This window comes from Lepidothrix coronata, unplaced genomic scaffold, assembly GCF_001604755.1.
Source record: "Lepidothrix coronata isolate B3197 unplaced genomic scaffold, Lepidothrix_coronata-1.0 Scaffold1, whole genome shotgun sequence".
Taxonomy (NCBI): Eukaryota; Metazoa; Chordata; class Aves; order Passeriformes; family Pipridae; genus Lepidothrix; species Lepidothrix coronata.
The window spans coordinates 590,841-609,219 of NW_016690181.1; the positions used below are offsets into that span (position 1 = coordinate 590,841).

General features: G+C 38.1%; 1 protein-coding gene across 15 annotated transcripts in view; it reads right to left on the reverse strand.

Moving 5' to 3' along the window:
* Positions 1 to 18,379, reverse strand: part of NUMB (NUMB, endocytic adaptor protein) — a 90,923-nt gene that overhangs the window by 29,851 nt on the left and 42,693 nt on the right. For 8 of the 15 annotated variants that reach the window (XM_017808956.1, XM_017808928.1, XM_017808946.1 and 5 more), the window contains exons 1-2: positions 10,231 to 10,351; positions 4,782 to 4,925 (exon numbers count right to left, since the gene is read on the reverse strand). In XM_017808956.1, the coding sequence (XP_017664445.1) occupies positions 4,782 to 4,907 (126 nt within the window). In that variant the 5' untranslated portion in view covers positions 4,908 to 4,925; positions 10,231 to 10,351. Of the gene's footprint in view, positions 1 to 4,781; positions 4,926 to 10,222; positions 10,352 to 14,849; positions 14,973 to 18,379 lie in introns of those variants that run through there. The other 7 variants (XM_017808851.1, XM_017808903.1, XM_017808893.1 and 4 more) reach the window with 3 other exon arrangements.

The window sequence follows — 18,379 nt, forward strand, 5'->3', positions numbered from 1 at the left end:
CTCCTACCAAAGCAAGGCTTACATAGGAAACAGTGGAAGAGTATTTGCTCTGAAAAGTCAATTCTTTTATATGCGGAAGTACAACTCTATCCATACAGTTTTTATTTATCAACACTAACACAGAAATCAAGATCCAGTGGAAAGGCTAACTTGAGTGATAGCAGGCACTCAGAAGAAAACCCTGGACTTCAGAGATAGAAATGTGGTTTGTAACTCTCCCACATGGGCTTTTTTCACTGATATACCTAGTCTTTCAGTTGGAATAAACAGAATAAAAAAATACAAGTAAACTTGCAGGCTATAGGCAACAGTAGCTTTAGATACCTTAAGGTCAAAGGAGACCGACCACCAAAAACATGACAGTGACAGTAATTAAGTTATCCAAAATGCACACAACTGTTGTGTCTTCTACAACCACAACAATCAGCTGTTAATATTCTGTTTAACATGTCCAGTTGGTTAGAACCACTAAGAATTTGCAAATGTTTGGTTTGTTTAGTTCTGTTAGGTAGGAGGAAATGACCTAATTTTTCTGATATAAATTTCACAGGCCAGTTACTCTAAAGTACATTTGTATGAATGAAAACCACTTACCCAGAGGGACACTCGAAAAGGCATTTCAGACAAAAGAAGCCCTAGTGTCAAATATTTTAGTCATTATAACATAGAACAGCTGCATGTTCTCAGTGAGGTAGTGTCTGGAGCAAGAAAGCAAATTTGAAAATGTGTATGTCAATGAACTTCAATTTTTTTACAACTGTGATGTATACAATTGTGTAGAAATAAATTATAGCACTGATAAGCACAGCTGTAATGTCTGTTAGAATAATACACTTCTGAATAGTTTAAAATACAATGCCTTCATCTAAGGCCCCTATGTCTTGCATGTATCTGGCACAGTTTTTCTCTCAGAGGAAGGATTCGCTACTGAAACACAGTATTTACTTTTCAGTTTGTTAGGACAGTGGAAAAAAGAATTTCCCCCTGAAAATACTCTTCTGCACAGATTTTCCAGCAGATGTACCAGTGCCCCATTTAATAACAGGGCAACTCTTGTTGTACATCTATAAAAGCTGCAATGTATCATGATTCCAACACCACTGAAGTTAGGAGAGCAACACCATTTAGGTTCCCAATGGAATAGCAAAAGTCTGCAAGTAACACTTTTCTAAACACATCTTTTTCATACCTTTGCTGACAGACAGGCACCTGTCTCTGCTGATGCAGTGGAGTGCAAAAAACCCATTCAGTCATACACTCCAGCATCTTTCAACGTGCATTCAAAGCAGTTTACACAGAAGAACATTACAGGAAAGTCAGTAGCCATTGCACAGCCCTACTTTGAATGTGTCAGATTACCACCACAAGTATGGTCAGAATTCCAACACAGAGAACAACTATCTGTAAATACCTCAACACACATGAAGATCACTGAGAATATATGATCAGTAGCTGGTTACACATAACACAGCCTCACCAACTAGTGGAAAAACAGACTGTTAAACAGAGTTAAAAAAGAGTGACATTGTCTTAAAGTAACAGTACACACCCATGATTATCACCATCTCCAAATTTATGAGCGCAGCACTGGAAAGAACAACATGATAGGTTTTACCAACACTTTCCACAGAGCACCTTCTCTACCAAAACAAAGGCAATCCATAGGTTTCTCAGATTTGTTCAAAATTCAACAGCACACTTAAGGACTTTAACAATAAGGATCAGTGTGGACATCGCACAGGAAGAGCTTCAAGAACCGTGCCAACATAGAAAACCTTTCAATAACATTAAATGTGCTTGCAGTACAGCATCCTCAAAGCTACTGGAGACCCTGTCCAACACTAATGGAGTGAAGCCTGGAGGCAGGATGAAATCCTATTTGCAACATGACTTTCAAAGTGCTTCCACATGTTCTGTAATGTCTAGAAAAGGATAAATCTGCGCTAGCACTCTACAAACATCCCAGCTCTTGGCAAAATATAAATGCCCAAAGGCAAGAAGTTAAAACACAAGCCAACTTAAGAGAGTGACATATATCTTGGTTTTTTTCTTTTACAAAAGAAACTGAGAGCAAATTTTCCCATAACACTTGCACAAGTCTGCTCTCTCTCGAGGAAAAAAATAATAAAAAAGAAGAGAATATTAGTCTTACCTAAATAAAATAGCAGCATTAGGAGAAACATGCACGGTCACTACTACATTAGTTTCGTGTACTTTACTTTCAAACAGAAAACCTTACAGACAGCTGCAGAATATTTATTAACAATTCTCAGGTCTTCACTGAGCACAGGTAAAATTTTCATAATCCCTGCAAAAGCCAGACTCTGGTCTTGCCACTCAGTTACACTTTGAGCTCCAAAGATTTATAGATGATGATTTTTAGGGAGTGGGCAAAGCAGTTCATAATGAATAAGGACAGACTTACACCACCCCGAAACTATTAAACTGTGGTTGAGCAGCTACATTACAGGCAACAGACCACTCTAGAATTCCCACTGAGGAACTTGAAGAAAATTAAGGCATTTTCACCATCTTTCAGACTTGAATGCACTCCTATTCATTAACCATTTCCCCCAAAATATCTCAGTTTATCCTACTTCATTGAGGAGCATCAGGAAGAAAAGTCACCCCATCAGACATTTAAGGACACAGGAGACGGCATACTTTTCCTGGAATGTATGAATTTAAAAAAAATACCCAAGAACAGCATAACAGGATACTCTTCTTCAACAGGACAAAGTTCTATTCTTTCTGTGAGCAAAATATAGTGCCACCCACTAAACCGATGACTCTACATCTGGTTTATCTCGTTCACTCACAATGGCATACTTCCTGCCTGTATCTATTAAACACCAGTTAACACCCATTTTGCCTCTCAAGCCTAATAAAAATTTCCACTTTGTCCATATCAAGGCACAGTATTTTGGATGATAAATTCTAATCAAATAAGGTATAGCGCCTTTTAATATCAAACTGTTCTGAATTTAAGTTTTCATCTAATTGCAAATTCTTTAAATATTAATAGTTTACCATTCTGACCAAACCAAGAAACGTCTGTAGAGATGTGTTCAGCTTAGAGTATTTTTTCCAAAGAACAAATTAAATTAATTCAGTGAATTCCAACTAAAAGTGGACTAATAAGTGTAAATAAGTCCCATTATGATGATAGGATGCAAAGATTCATCCATTTCTATGCCTTTTCAGCACAGAATAGCTCAAAACCTTTTTTTGACTTTGGGTACATGTGCCCAGAATAGATGAATGCTTTATTTAATACAGGAAGCATTTGTCATTAGAAGTGCAAGTCCTGACTGAGAGTTTTAAAAAAAGTCAGTCTTTAAACAGCGAGCAGTGGTTCACACTCTTTGTGTTCAGTAAAGGACTGAAAAAGTTTGAATAAAACTTAATGCCTAGAAATTGAGCACGTTGCTTTTCACCCTGTATAATGCTTAAACTATGAAAAAACAACCATCCTCAGACTTACAACTCTTTTCTCTCCTAGACTGTGTTAAACCTTAATCTAAGTTTGAGCTTCCACAGAGCAGTTACTTTCAAAGCTTTGGCAAAACACCATCTCTGTTTAGCATTAAATTACAGTTCCTTCCTTTTAGCAGAAAAATAACACAAGACAAAGACAAATCAGCAAGCAATCACAATATATGAGAAATGTTGTACAGACTTGAGTATATGTAAAAGCAACTACAATAGAGCATAACCTAGTGTAAAAGTTACTTCAAACTTTACTATATATCTGCACAAATCCACAGCTTCACAAAAATATGAAACAGTCAGTTTCAAGAGTTCCACCTAGCAACATCACATGTTTAACTATCAGACAGAATTACTTTAAGCATAATAAAGATAAAAATTAATAAAAGGTCCTTAGGCATCAGAACCATAGACTGTGTTTCTTGTACATACATATTTAATCCATTAGCTTTCCCTAAGTGTCATCTGCTTCCAATTTATTGTAGATCTAGTATTAGTGTACCTTTAGGAGAAAGCTTTTGATTACAAGGGGAGTATATGCAACAAGACACCTTAAATTTTATACTAATTTCTATTATGGTATTTCTTAAGTATTAATAGTAAATATTATTCTAAAATATTAAAATACAGTTTCTTAAAAAGGGGGGGAAGCAGAATTGGACAAAGAAAAGAAAATACCTATTTATAATACTCTCATAATCTGGAAGAAGTTATCAGAATTCAAAAAGGTAATTTCAGTTTCACGTGTATTAACAGTCTGTAAAATAAACACACACAAAATTGTAGCACAGAAGGCATTCTCAGAAGTTAGCAAGTGCTTCTAACCTCATGCACTGGTCAAAACTCCGGGTGTTACTTGACAGTGTTTTCACTTCTCAAGAGGAAGGACTGCTTTCCAATCACAACCCACCACCTACCTTACAAGTCAAACCGTAACTGCAACTACACTTTCAACTTAGAGAACTGAGTACCCTTCCATGCAGTTCAAGAGGTCTATCATTTCTGCTCTTCCAGAAAAATGAAGACAAATATTATATTATTCCTCTGCCTAGCTACCTGATTTATTTCAACTAGATAATGATGTAGGATATCTCACACTGATTTTCCGAGGCACTTGTTACACGAGTCACCTGGTTTTAATAAAGAAGCCATACCCTTTGCAACGAGAGCTGACTGTAAAACAGGTGTGTAACAAAGCATGCTGCTGGTTATGCTTGCCAAAAAAACCCCCAAATTTTAATTCACGGCAAGAGTACCTCATGGATACCCGAATGAAAGGCAGAAACTCTTACCTTAACAGGAAAACTACACTTGCCAGTACGAACGCCTTCTTCATCAGTCTGCCACTGATGGGGCCTGCTGGCCTCTGGGACATAGACATCTTTCTTTCTCCTAAAGCTTTGCCGTAATTTGTTCATTTCTCAGATTTTCACGTCCTAGAAGAAGAAAAAAAAGAATACTGCCAATAGGTACCAAACACACATTTAGCCACTTCGGGTCAATCGCTATCATGACAAATGTCCCTGTGAAAAATCTGAGCTTTTGCAAAGATGAACAGAAGTACCTGTGAAAGGAGAATATTTTGAACAATGATTCAGAGAAAAGTCAGATATTCACTTCAAAGCAGAAAACACAAATCCACATTATTTGTTAAGTAACTTTCCACAGCAACTGAAACATTAGACCCAGAAATAACTATTACTGGGAGCATAAGGTTACCTAAAATACACAAAGGAGAGGCTCTAAAGAGTGATGAGCATGAAAACCTGTCTCCCCAAATATGAACACCTACCTAAAGCAACCAAGCAGGACAACAGTAGCACAAGCTTACAAGGCACTCATGCAAGGCAAGGATTCATAGCTCTAAAACTGCTCCTAAATTAGGTGCTTCTGCTGTTCTTTAAGTATGAGAGATAGTTTCATGCTTTTACTGAGTGGAACAGTCCAGCCCTTGCTTAGTCTACTGGTAGAAGTTCTTACATTTAAATGAGAAATTAATTTCTTCAAAAGGGGAAAATAGTTCTGTAATCACACTTCCAAAGCCTAGAATTCGAAGCTTTTTATATGTTATTCTCTTATGTATCAATTTCTATATACAAGTCAGTCTATACTTCAGACATGCTCATCCTTATTGGATTCAAACTACAGTTAGCCAAGACACTATTGGAAAAATTACTACTAATAAAAAGACTCAATATTCAGTGTAAGGGCAGGGATAGGAAGTTGCTCAAGGATTCTCAATCAAAATTATCTAGTTATAAAGAAGTGTTAACTTCATTCCTTCATAGCTGCAAAATGCCTGACATTACTAGTAACCTAAAATATTTTCTTGAATTTACTTAGGCAGATTCAGAGATTAGAACATATGTGCAAAATAAAAACCATGCACATTTCTTACCACTGAACAAGCTGAAGCAGCAGCTCTCTCCTGCTTTCAGCAGGGACAGAGTTAATTTTCTTCCTAGTAGCTGGTATAGTGCTGTGTTTTGGATTTAGGCTGAGAATAATGTTGATAACACACTGATGTTTTAGTTGTTGCTAAAGAGTGTTTATACTGAATCAAGGTCTTTTCTGCTTCTCACCCCACCATACCATTGAATGGGCTGCAGGGCACAAAAAGTTGTGAGGGGACACAGCTGGGACAGCTGATTCCAACTGACCACAGAGATATTCCATACCATATGGCATCATGCTCAACATGTAAAAGTTGGGGGAAGAAAGAAGGAAGTGGGGACGTTTAGAGCAATGGTGTTTGTCCATTACTGTGATGGAGCCCTGCTTTCCTGGGGATCGCTGAACACCTGGCCTGCCCACGGGAAGCAGTGAATGAATTCTTTTTTCTCTTTGCTTGCCTTTTTTTTTTAGCTTTTGTTTTACCTATTAAACTGCCTTTATCTCAACTTTTTCTCACTTTTGCTCTTCTGATTCTCTCCCCCATCCCATCATGGCAAATGAGCAAACAGTTGTGTGGGGCTTAGTCGCCATCTGGGGCAAAACCACAACACTCCTCTATAAACACGGTTTCTTTATGTTACAAGCCAAGAGCCATTTTAAAATCTTTGAACTTGCAAAGCCAATTCTTTAAGTTTTAAGAGGAGTTGCAAGGATTTATTCTCCATTAAGGCTTAGAGAGGCATTATAGCAATATAGTTATGTATTTTGCTCTACAAACTGCAGATGGAGGAGTCTAGGCACCACTCAGTCTAAAGGAAACAGAACACATTATACACGTCCTGCAGCTCACAAGGCAGACACACACTCTTGCCCCTGCTGCAGACTGGCAGTGCCACAGCATGATGAGCAAAACTGCTGCTCCAGCTGCTTCAGTGAAGAGCATAGGAGTGTGGCCAGTGCATGGCCCAGAGCCCAGCTGCCTGACCCTGCACTCGGAGAGTGAGAAATGGGCATGGATACTCCATTCTGCCAAAAGAGGTAACAGACCCTTAAACCAATACAGTCAGATGCAGTAAGGCTAATGTGCCAGTTTCAAATTTCAAGGTAACTCTGAGCCTAGAAAACTTCAGTGAACAATGAAACAGGAACTGAAAACAGCACACAGCCACTGCATCGCCTGTGAAAAACCACAGTCTAATTGTCTTATCATAACATTTGCTTATGTGAGCATTCTGTAGGACTTCTCCCTCCTGGGCATTGCTTTTGCCCATGAGACTGGTGCCTTATCAGTCATTTATTCTGACCAGGAATCTCAATCCACAGGGGAGGATGAGAATAGGAGTTTCTCAACTACACTTTCTATGAGAAGCTGAAGTGGCATTTTGCCCAAAGTATTTCCCTTTCAATGAAAAACAAACCCATTTTCCTTCATGTTCTAATTTCTGCTATATTCAGGGGTATGAGTGATATAGGGAGCATAGAATGGGGTAAGAGGGTTAAGGAATGTGTAAACAAGGGTGCTAGAGAGAAAGGGACAAGGGACAAAGGAGGGAGGGTTGCTGCTTTTAAAATCTACTTATAAAACTTATAAGGCTTACCAATAAAAGAAGAATAAAAAAACATTAGGGGCTTAAGGCATCATCACACTGGCAACAAGCAATTGAAAAACAGCTTATTCTATTTGATAGAAATGCTGACAAATAGCAAAATTAATTTCTGATCAGGCAACCAGTGAGTTCTCTCCAATGCCCACACTTGAGTTTTCTGAAATGCAAAGACTTATGAGTAGGTTGCAAAGCAGTCTGTCCTACAAGCACCTAATTTGTTGATAACATGCATGTCTGCCCCATATAACTAGAACTGTCATCTGATGGGAAAGTGTTAAGTAGAACAATTCACACAGGCTGAGTATTTGAGGATTTAGGAGAGAAGCACATGACTTGCTACAATTTAAGAGCTGAAATTTTTACTAATTTTGTCTGGAGCTCAAAACCCCTGCGCTCTAAAGAAAGATGAGTGAGAGTTTTCTACTTGAATTCTTTGCATTTCCATACAAGCATAGCATGCTTGCTAACACAACAGACACCAGCCTAGGCTGCAACAAGCAATCAGGATATTTTCTACTAAACAGACAGCATCACTGATATTGTACAAAGTTCTATACTGTTTTGGGATTATGTAAGATGAAAGTTATCTGTCTCTGATAGATATATTTAGCAACTCAGTTTTGTCCTCTAATTAAAAGTATTTTAAAATCACCCAAGAAGAAACAAATCAAACCACCAAAACTACTATTTCCTTTTCACTTTTACAAATCCAGCTTGGACCCAGAGAGTGAGACTACAATGGAAAAACAGTATTTGAAGATAAACCTGGTGAGAAGCCAAGACGGGGAACTCAAAATCTAATTAAATCACAAACCATAACATTACGTCAGAGACAAACTGCTAATAAAGACTGAAAGCACTGAGATCTTCTGGAGAAAAGAGGAAACAGAGCCACTTTGGGTCCTGGTACATTTCAAGGTTATCTCTAACAGGCAGCTTACTGCACAACGGCTCAATATTTGAATGGTCATGTCCACTGGAGAAAAAAAAAACAAAAACAAAACCACCTACACAACACGAAGACCTTCATCACTTTTGCAATCCAAGAGATTACAATATGAGACTGAGCATTAGACCAGTTCCCAAAGCACCATACAAGCACCTACAAAAGGCATTAAAAAGACAAGTGAGTTTTAAAATTGCTGTTGCCATTTATTTTTATGCAAATTGTTATATTTTGGAAATAGAACTCCTAAGCCAATTTAAGGAGAGCTTTAGCACTATTATTCTTTTGACCAGCAGAAAAGCTACCATTTACGCCTGTTTCAGTCCACTGACAGCTCAGGGGCAGCGTTGTCAGAAACAGAGACAGAAACAACATTGTCACGGATAAAAATGCAGGTTGAAGCAACCTTGGCTTCATTGGCTTATGCATCGTCAGGTTATGGCTGCAGAACAAATGACTGCAAGATAAACCAGCATGTTAATTCATGTCTTGCTAGCTGCTCTGCTGTGCAAGTGTGTTCACTTTTACCCTTCAGTAAGCACAAGCCAGCAATTTACCCTTCAATGAGAGATGGGTAAACTTTCATATTAACTAAAGTTAGATCAGGGCAAAGCTGCTGATGATGCAAATTTGGAGCTCAGCTTGCCTTGCAACAGTTTACCCATGTTTCCCCTTACCTTTAGGTAAGCTGTTCATTTAGATTTTGCATGAATGTTTTTTGTATAGCAGTTGCAGCTACAAGGGGATCCAAACTACAGAATCTGCAGGGCAGAAGGACAATATGAGTACCTGAACTGTGTCCATAAATTTAAGTGCTTAGATTTTAAGCCAGGGCATACTACATATTTCACCCTAAGCAACCACTTACAGTTTCAACACCGAGGACAAAGAAACAGCACAAACCCATTTTTTAATCTTTCTTCTGAACTCTAGCCTTCACAAAGGTTATTTAATCTGCATTCAATTATCTGTTATCTTTTCTGTTTGCAATGGAAAAGGACAAAAACTAGTATTTAGTCTTCAGCCAGTTTTTAAAAAAGCATTCAAAGGGTTTGAGATTACTTTTGTTTTCTTTCAGAATTTAATACTGCTTCCTATTTACTTTACTAATTTAGAAAAAAGAAAGTCATGGGTCAAATAAGGGCAAAGTACCTTCTGCCTGCAACAAATACAGAGTACCTGGGGGCAGGAGGGAACACCCGCCTCCCCACTCCCCCCACCCCGGAGTTCCATCCTCCTGATTTATAGTACAAAGTCCTCTTGCAAGCCTGAACCACCAGCAGTAGTATTGACACTTGAATCAAATTCCTGGAAGTGTGCATTTCAAGCAGCAGGGAAATATAGTTTTAAGAACAATGTGATATAGGGATCATTCTAAAATTTACAAACCTCCATCATAAAACTAATTCAATTAACATTTTACTATCAGATTAAGTAATTAAAAAAAAAAAAACAAAACAACAAAGAAGCCTCAGTCACACCTCTATTGCCTGCTGGACACACACAGGTGAAGTATAAGCAAATGCACAGCTATCAGCTCCTGTGTGCTCTTCCCCAGTGAAATGCACCTAACATCGATGAAGGAACAAGCCAAAAAGAGCCTGAAACCTAGAGCAAGATCATCCATCTCTAATGTGGATTTTGCATAACAAATACCAGGCATTTTTTGACATCAAAGGTTTCTGAATCAAGATGCATTTTTCCTGCCAAAGCTACCTGATACTTCAGACCTAAGAAGACATGCAAATTATCTTAATTTCATTGAAAAAAAACGTGTTGCCCTAACCTCCTTACCAGGAAAACACTTCAGAAAACATTCCTCCGCATGGCTGTGAAGACCTGTGTCCTTAGAAAACTCGGTGGCTCTGAGTTGTTGTGCAAGTACAACCTGGTCACACCTGCTCACAGGCTAATGGTTAACAGCTATCTTTTGAGCATTATCAAAATTTGAATCTTATTACAAAATCCATAAGGGTCTGCATCAGGAAATGCACACAGTCCACACTTCTGTATTCCAGAGGAGTATTCCACATCTCTTTTTCCTATAAAAGTCAGTTCCCTGCTGACACTTCAGCGTTATTGTAGGTCTTGGCTATAACCAGGACACTAGGACATCAGCAAGGAAATATGCTTGTGTCAGGTCATTTTCTTGGGATGATATTTAGGTTTGGCAGGCCTACCTGCAGTACAAGCACAAATAAGAAAGAAGCAGTTCAAAACATTTAGATCTATTTTGCTTTCTAATGTACAGTTTGAATCCCTAAATTTAAGACGACAATGTAAGAACATTTCATTTACAACAAAGAGGCAGGCTAAGAAAGCAAGTCGATTGCTGCCAAGGTAAATAGTCTGTCCCTGTCTATTATGAAGCTGCCAGAATGGAGTTTTACTTTTCTGAAAAATCCTTTTTAAGCATTGCTGCTAAACAAACGGCCTCCCCTCCTCTCCCACTTACACAGTACAAAAACATGTAATGTCCTATCTCTCCAAGCCTACTGCAAAGGTTAGCCAAAACTTGCTGCAATTGCCCTGCAACAGCTTCTCTGCAATTATTCACCAGCACAAGAACACAGAGTACCCTTATCTTCTAAGGAAGAAAAGGTCACCTCATGTGTCAGATTTTGAATGCAGAACTTTGAGCCTTTTTGTAAGTTTAGATCCCATAAAATCTAATTAAATCCAGCACTGTCACACTGAAGCAAATGAAGGCATGTAACCATATGAGCATGCTCACTAAAACGTTAACAGTCCTGCTTTCACAATCCAGTATGACTAACCACATTATTCACCACATGGCTTTCCAACCCATTTACCCTTTCATTACCCAATTATGATCTAATAATACAACACTACAAGTAAGCATTCTAAGACATCAAAATATGCATAAAGATGAAGCATTTCTTCATTTGTTGAGTGAATAAATACATTTTGTTGTTGTTATCATTATTATTTAGAATTCAAATTAAGGGGATTTTCCTTTTGGAGATAAACAAAGTATTGGATACATAATTAAAAGACTACTGAAACAAATATACCAGATGTAGAAAACTCACCTTCCAGCAGTGAAAGTAATATTTAGATCATACTTTGAAAACACAACAGAAATTGAAACCTCAAAATATTTATATAAGACCGAAGAGGTCAGAGCTGTGACAATTATGTCTCTGACAGCATTTTTAGAAATCGTGATGCATTGTCATCATAAGCTGTGAGGTACTTGCTGTCTCATTGCTGAGCTAAGGTATCATGAGAGCACACCACAGCTGTTTCCAGAGCACTTTAACAAGTCTATTTGTACCATGGATGAGGGTGGAAGGAGAGGAAAAAACAATGTTATGACAGCAACATCTTACTGGCAAAAGCCAGAGTTAAACAAAAATTGCAGACAGCTTATGAAATACCAGGAAATGAAATAATGAGCTGTACTGCAATACACTGTTAACAACTCTGGGGCTAAAACATTCAGCTACTAGAGGCCCTATCCTCTAGGATTTTGTAAAATAAGCTAGACTTTTCAAACATAAATAGCCCCAGACTGCATCAATTAAATACAGTACTCAGTATTCCACAGTGTTATGTAACAGAAATACCACCACAGCAAACACTCAGACTCTTAAACTCTCACAAAAATACAAGTTTGATCATTGCAAGGCATAAGTTATTCCTAAAGATATGCAATGCTGGTTCCAGCAGTTGTAAGAGAAATAATTTGCCTCTCACAAACCTGTGAAGTTCAGCAAATGAAAGCAAGCAAGACTCATTATCTCCATCAATAACTATTCTAAAGCAAATGTACCAATTCATCGGACACCACAGCAACTACAAGCTCTGACTACGGTCCTATAGAATATGCTAAGAGGTTTAAGTGCAGATATATAAGGCAGTAATCCTCTTGTTTTGTAGGTTCACCCTAAAAATACCCTGCAGACTGTCAGTCACCAGTGTAAAGCAGGTCTCCTAAACACTTCATATGATACAAAGCTAATTGAACTATATTATCTATAATAACTGAAAATAAGTAAATGTTTAGCAAAGAAACACTAGCCATGCCTTGTGGAAAGATGTTCAAGTCATTTTGCTTTGTAGCTCATCTGCACACATGTGAAGAATTTTAACCAATCAAGGCACATCATTTCCAAGTGAATCATTTACATTAAGGGCAGATACATATCAGACAACTCAATGGTTTGCAAACATGAACATCTCAGTTTAAAAGGTATCCTTACGAATACATGCTGAATTTTGAAATGAAATTAGATATTAAAGAAAGTACAAAAAGGGCTGAAAGAGCAGAAAAATATGTCCCTTGATCACCCAAATCTAAGACCTGAGAGGCGCAGAAAGGTAACAAGGATAGCAAGGACTATATCAACACCTTCTGTTCAAGGACAGATTAGATATATCAAAAGTCTTCACCTCAGAAAAGCAATTTGCTAGTGGGGAAAGACAGAAAAACTATAGTATCACACATGTTAGAAAATTAAATTACGATTTTCCAATTCTTATGTTGTAGAAACAACAAAAAACAATAGAATTCTCCAGCAGCCCAGGTTTCAATAAAAAGATATTTCCTCGTGATACAGAATTAACTTGCACAATTCCTAGCTCTGGGAAATTTTACAAACTAAAAATAAAAAGGGATTAAAAACACACACACACAGAGTTTAATTATTTGATCAAAACTTCCAAAGGCTATAGTGGAGGTGTAGCCTTCCATTCAGGAAATCACCCAGTCCAATCTGACCAGCTGGGAAGTCTTACTTCATGTCTGCCTTAACCTTCTATTCTTCCTTGGGATCCAACACCGTATCAAGAGAATTACTGTGCTATGGAGCCTTTGTTGCGAACCAGTACAACTCACAAGCTGGTTTCCCTTCACAGCCAGTTCAGCTGCCTAAACCCCCATGTCGCAGCTGTCACAGCACCACAGCAGAGTTGTTAGCTCACAGCTACGTCTGGACCACCAAGAGCTGGCTCACTACAGGTGGCAAGGATCTCCCCTTCCCAAACCCACAGAAGGAGAAGTTTCTGTAGCTCAAGACATTCAAATGAAATGAATTCGTATATTCCAGATAGCTCACAAAATTTGAATTACTGTGGCAACAACCCATGGGTGCACTAGTCAACCTCAATTACAAAATGAAAGTTAGCCTAAACTGCCACAAAGTTTGTCATTCACAGAATGACGGATGACTCCTCGTTATACCATCACTGCAGTGGGCCCAAGCACTTCAGTCAGTCACTGCCTGGCAGCTGTTACATGGCAGTCCAAGACACTTCAATCGCTCCCATCCTCCAACAGTTAGATAAATATAATTAAGGTCCTTTTATCTGTGCATTCTCCTCAGCTTGTTCACGCGAAGTCAACCACACTTTTGACTGCAATCAACGCAGAGAAGGAGGGTGAGTGTCACAAAAGGCATTTTAATAATAATTTATAACTCAAAGTAAAATTCTGAAGGCTTTGCAACATGCTTTTGTGGGAAATGGCAGGTTTTGTTCATAAAAATGAGCCTAGAAGAAAGATGCAGCAACTTTTTCTGGCTGATCATCCCTTATTAAGCCTAACAACACAAAAAGTTCACATAAACATGGGCAGAATCTTCTTACAGAACCCACTCTTGTGTCCACCATAGCAACTACGGTTGACTTGTAAGAACATAAATTTTACTTCACACAAATCTTATTTATTATATTAGGAATTAAAATTAACATTTGTACACTTGTCCAGTGCAAGTTTTGAGTTTTCCATAACTCTTTTCTCATAATAACTCTTCACAAAATATTACAAGGAACTAGCATGATTATTTCCCAAATCCCTTTTACACAAACATAATCAAATCAGAAGCTAGCTTAACAAAGCCAGACAGATACAAGCTATAAATTCTTTTAGGCACACAGGATGCAATGTTGTCTGAATTCCCTCACCAGTTAAATACCTTAAAAATATTTTGCACCCTCTCTAGAGTGCTAATACAAGCCACATGTTTCATCACCCACAGAAGAATTCACACAACATCTAAGGAATCTGTTACCATAGTCCCTATGAGAGGTCTCTAAATAGGGTATTCTAACACAATTCCAGCTTTCTGGTACAATTTTGTATATAGACAACTAGCATTCCTTATGATTAGACATAAGTAAAACCTCATTTCATGCCTAATGGTTCCTGTGTCTGCTTATTGAAAAGCCCTAAGATCCAAGCACAACTTCCGTGGCACACTTAGTGATTTTGAAAATTACATATAGCAACATAACTGAAGAAATATGTTTTATAAGCATTTACCTTAATAAAATCCTGATCTGTGTAATTTTGTGCAAAAAAAATCCCCAAACCCAAGTATGGTAGAATCAGTTATCAGAACATGAAGTTCATACAACAATAGCAAGAATACAATGACTTGGTGACTTACGTTTTGGTTTTTTCCCCCTCAGGTTCTGCAATAATAGTTTTCTTAAAAATCCCTCTCTCAAAATCCTTCTCGCTTGAAACTATAACCTTGATTCCATGGTTATAAAAAATATGAAGCTATGGGCTGAAAAAAAAAGAGAGATGATAAGGTCAAGTCCAATAGGGGCTATAAAAGGTTTCATCTGAGAACTTATGTCCTTTTCTCCCTGTACCTAAAAAGACAATGGATTTTTAGATTATTTCAAGTGTTTCTTTTAAAGAACAATGCCACAATCTGGAATTATTACACCATTATACTGATTTGTAACAACTCCAGTCAAGGCTGGATTTTCCTCAGTCTAACTGGGGAGGATTTGGGTGGTAGATTTTACTGGTCAAAAAAAATTAAGGGATAAAAAGACAAATCAATCATAATGCATTTAAGGTTTTGGATTTTTTGGAAGAACTCCAAGTCACATTTTTAACACTAGCTGTTATAAACAGATGCATACTTCCTTCCCCACTCCCTCTTCCTATCACTTGGCATTTAAAGCCTTTTGCTTGTGAGGATAGTAATCCTCACAAAGTTGGTCTTTATGGAGACAGGAATTTAACTGCTATTGCTACTAAATCTCACAGGCACTGTTTTTTTAAACACTGATAGTAATCTCGGAGACATTTCCTTTCACAGAAATTACCAGATTTCATGATGATCACTAAAATTAGTAACACATTATTGATAATCAGCAATAATGTATTATGAATCCACAATTACATGCTCGGTGAGAATTATCACATAAAACTTGAGACATCTATAAATCCAGGGGTCCCCCTCCGAACTGGTTATTTATACTCCCATTAAACTCAGTGAAGAGAAAACACATCTCAGTTATACAAACCCACTTTAAGTATACCTAACAATGAAAATATATTTTTCTAACTAAATAACTCTGTAGGCATCCAAAGAGAGAGTTTCTACCCTTTTCACCTAAAATCAATTTGTAATTAATCATTACAAAATTCCTTAATGATAATGAAGATTTTTTAAAATCAAAATATTAATCAAAAAATGGAAACAATATGTTCAATTCTCTAACAATCTAGTCAACATATTTGGTTTTCTGAGACCACAGTGAGATCTTAATTTCAGCCTATAAGCAATATTTAAACCAGTTAGTCCAATATAACATTCCGGGGTGGGGTAAAATCTCGTTTCACTACCTGAGACAGACTGCTCCAAACTTGTAGAACTGCTTTACCTACCAAATACACTACAAGCACTCACATCAGCATTTTATCCCCTAGTCAAAATTAAATCTATGGTAGTTCAGAAAACAAGCCACTCTTTGGCTTAGGGTATAATGGATTCAGTCTTACTCTACCACTTTCCTCGTGATAAAATACTGGGATCTTAATTCAACTTTTTTCTGTTAGCTTTCTCTTACACATCAATTTCAATTGTTAGCATACAGGTTTTATTATCTCTTTCAAGATCAGCACAGACCTTCTGCTACAAAAAACCAAACATGCATTAAAAGCCAGAATGAGCCTTTGAATGTGTGTTTTCTTCACAAGTTGTATCACGTCTCAAAATCAACGTTAAGAAAAGGCCAGAATGTGCATTCCACTGAAATTGTCTGCAGAATCTAGAAATTAAGACCAAAAGTGTTCTTAGTGCAATAAGACACAGAACACCTATTACTGAGATGAAGTTTATCCAACTGCACTTTAATAGCTGACCAATTCAAAAGACAAAGTTTAGACGTGCATCTCAAAATGTTAGTGCTGCCTTTCAGGGTCCCAGTTTATCTATACAAAGAGCTAAGACTTTCACCTATTTCCATGAATACCAAAATCCCAAAATACTCACATTCACAAAACTCCTGTTTCACCGTTGCTATGAACAGTTCTGCCACCTAACTGATTCTACACTACTTCATTTATTTTAGCCCTGATCTGTAAATAAATGGTACATTTAAGAAAAACAGCAAAAGAGCATGAAAAAGTGCCTTTTATTACAAAAGCAATATCTGCTGAATTAACTCAGAAATATCTCAAGCCACCAGTAAAGCACATTTCATCAGCTAGGACCGCTAAGAGCTACAGAAATATTGCATATTGTGCTGCAATTGAGCATCTATTAACTTTATTTAGAATAAGGGGGCAGCTGAGACATGGAGAAAAAGACAAAGATATTCATTATTCAAACAAACTGAGCATTTGGCTTTTTTGTCACAGCTGTTCAAACTCAGGAATAAAGTCCAATATTAATATCACTCTGAACCACAGATATAAGTCGTTTTCTTATTGGTATAGAAATTACCTTTCTCACTCCTGTCTTGATCTTAAGCAAAGTAGGATGCTGTGTATCACACATGGGATCATGCTTCCACCTCCTTCAGAAAGTTAAACATATCCACAGCTACACAGCCGGTCACGTTCTCCCAGAGGGAGATCAGGCTGCCCAGGAGTCAGTACAGGAGTACAGGCAGGGCTGCCAAAAACAGTGGCAATTCAGCAGCTCCAGTGCTGCCAGCAGTCCTCACGAACACACCAGTCTGACTGAATGACCTCAGCTAGGCTGGATCTGTGAAATCCACAGATGTCTCTCACCTTTCTAAATGAAATGTTGTTGACTACAGTAAAGCAGCTACAATGATGTACTGCAACACATACAGTTCGGTGGCAGAGAGTTCCAAAAAGTGCACTGCCCATAAGTAACACATGCTGGAAAACCACACAGCTGCAATAGCCTCTTGAATCATAGACTAGCTGTCATCTTTCCAACTTTAAATTGCTTGGCAAAAGACCAAGAAAAGTCAAACAGGAAATAAGAAGGAAAAATTGTTTTCATTCTCATGTCCATCAGAGCAATCAACGAAGCTTCAAGCTCAGCACAGACAGAAATATCACCCAAGGACCCTGAAATCCTGCACCCATTGGCAGCCTTTCTACATCTACAGCAAAGCACACTGCTACCAGTCACTCCTCAAAAACCAGACACAGCACAGAGCAAGTGGCAGACCAAAGTAACCAAGGCATCACTCAAACGAGTTTCCTCTGGATAATATATTCAGATTCTACCATGGCCATATTGTGTGTTGCCTGCCGATGGAGGGTCACACTGGCAAACAACAAATTTCACTCCTGCTATGGATGAGCTTGACATAGAAGCAGTATGAGCTCTGCAGTCCAGGCAAGTAGGAAATTGTGCTGCTGCTGCTGCCCAGGTTGACAGATGAAATAATGTGCCTTGTGTAGCCGTCTTGGTACAGAGAACATCACCTTACCTCCACAAAAGACAGCTGCCTCCTGGGACGGCAACAGAGCGTGGCAGCAGAAGACAGGATGAAGAGGAAGGCAGTCTAAAAACGCCTGCAATGTAACAGCTGGCACCCAGCAGCAGGGCAGGCATGACAGGGACTCAGTGAAAAGGACAGTCCAGAAAACTTTTAAAAAGTAAATCCTTACACAACGTGTAGTTTTCCCTTACACAATAGGCAGCATATACAACATTGACAATGTGGATAACACCATTCAGAATGTCAAAAA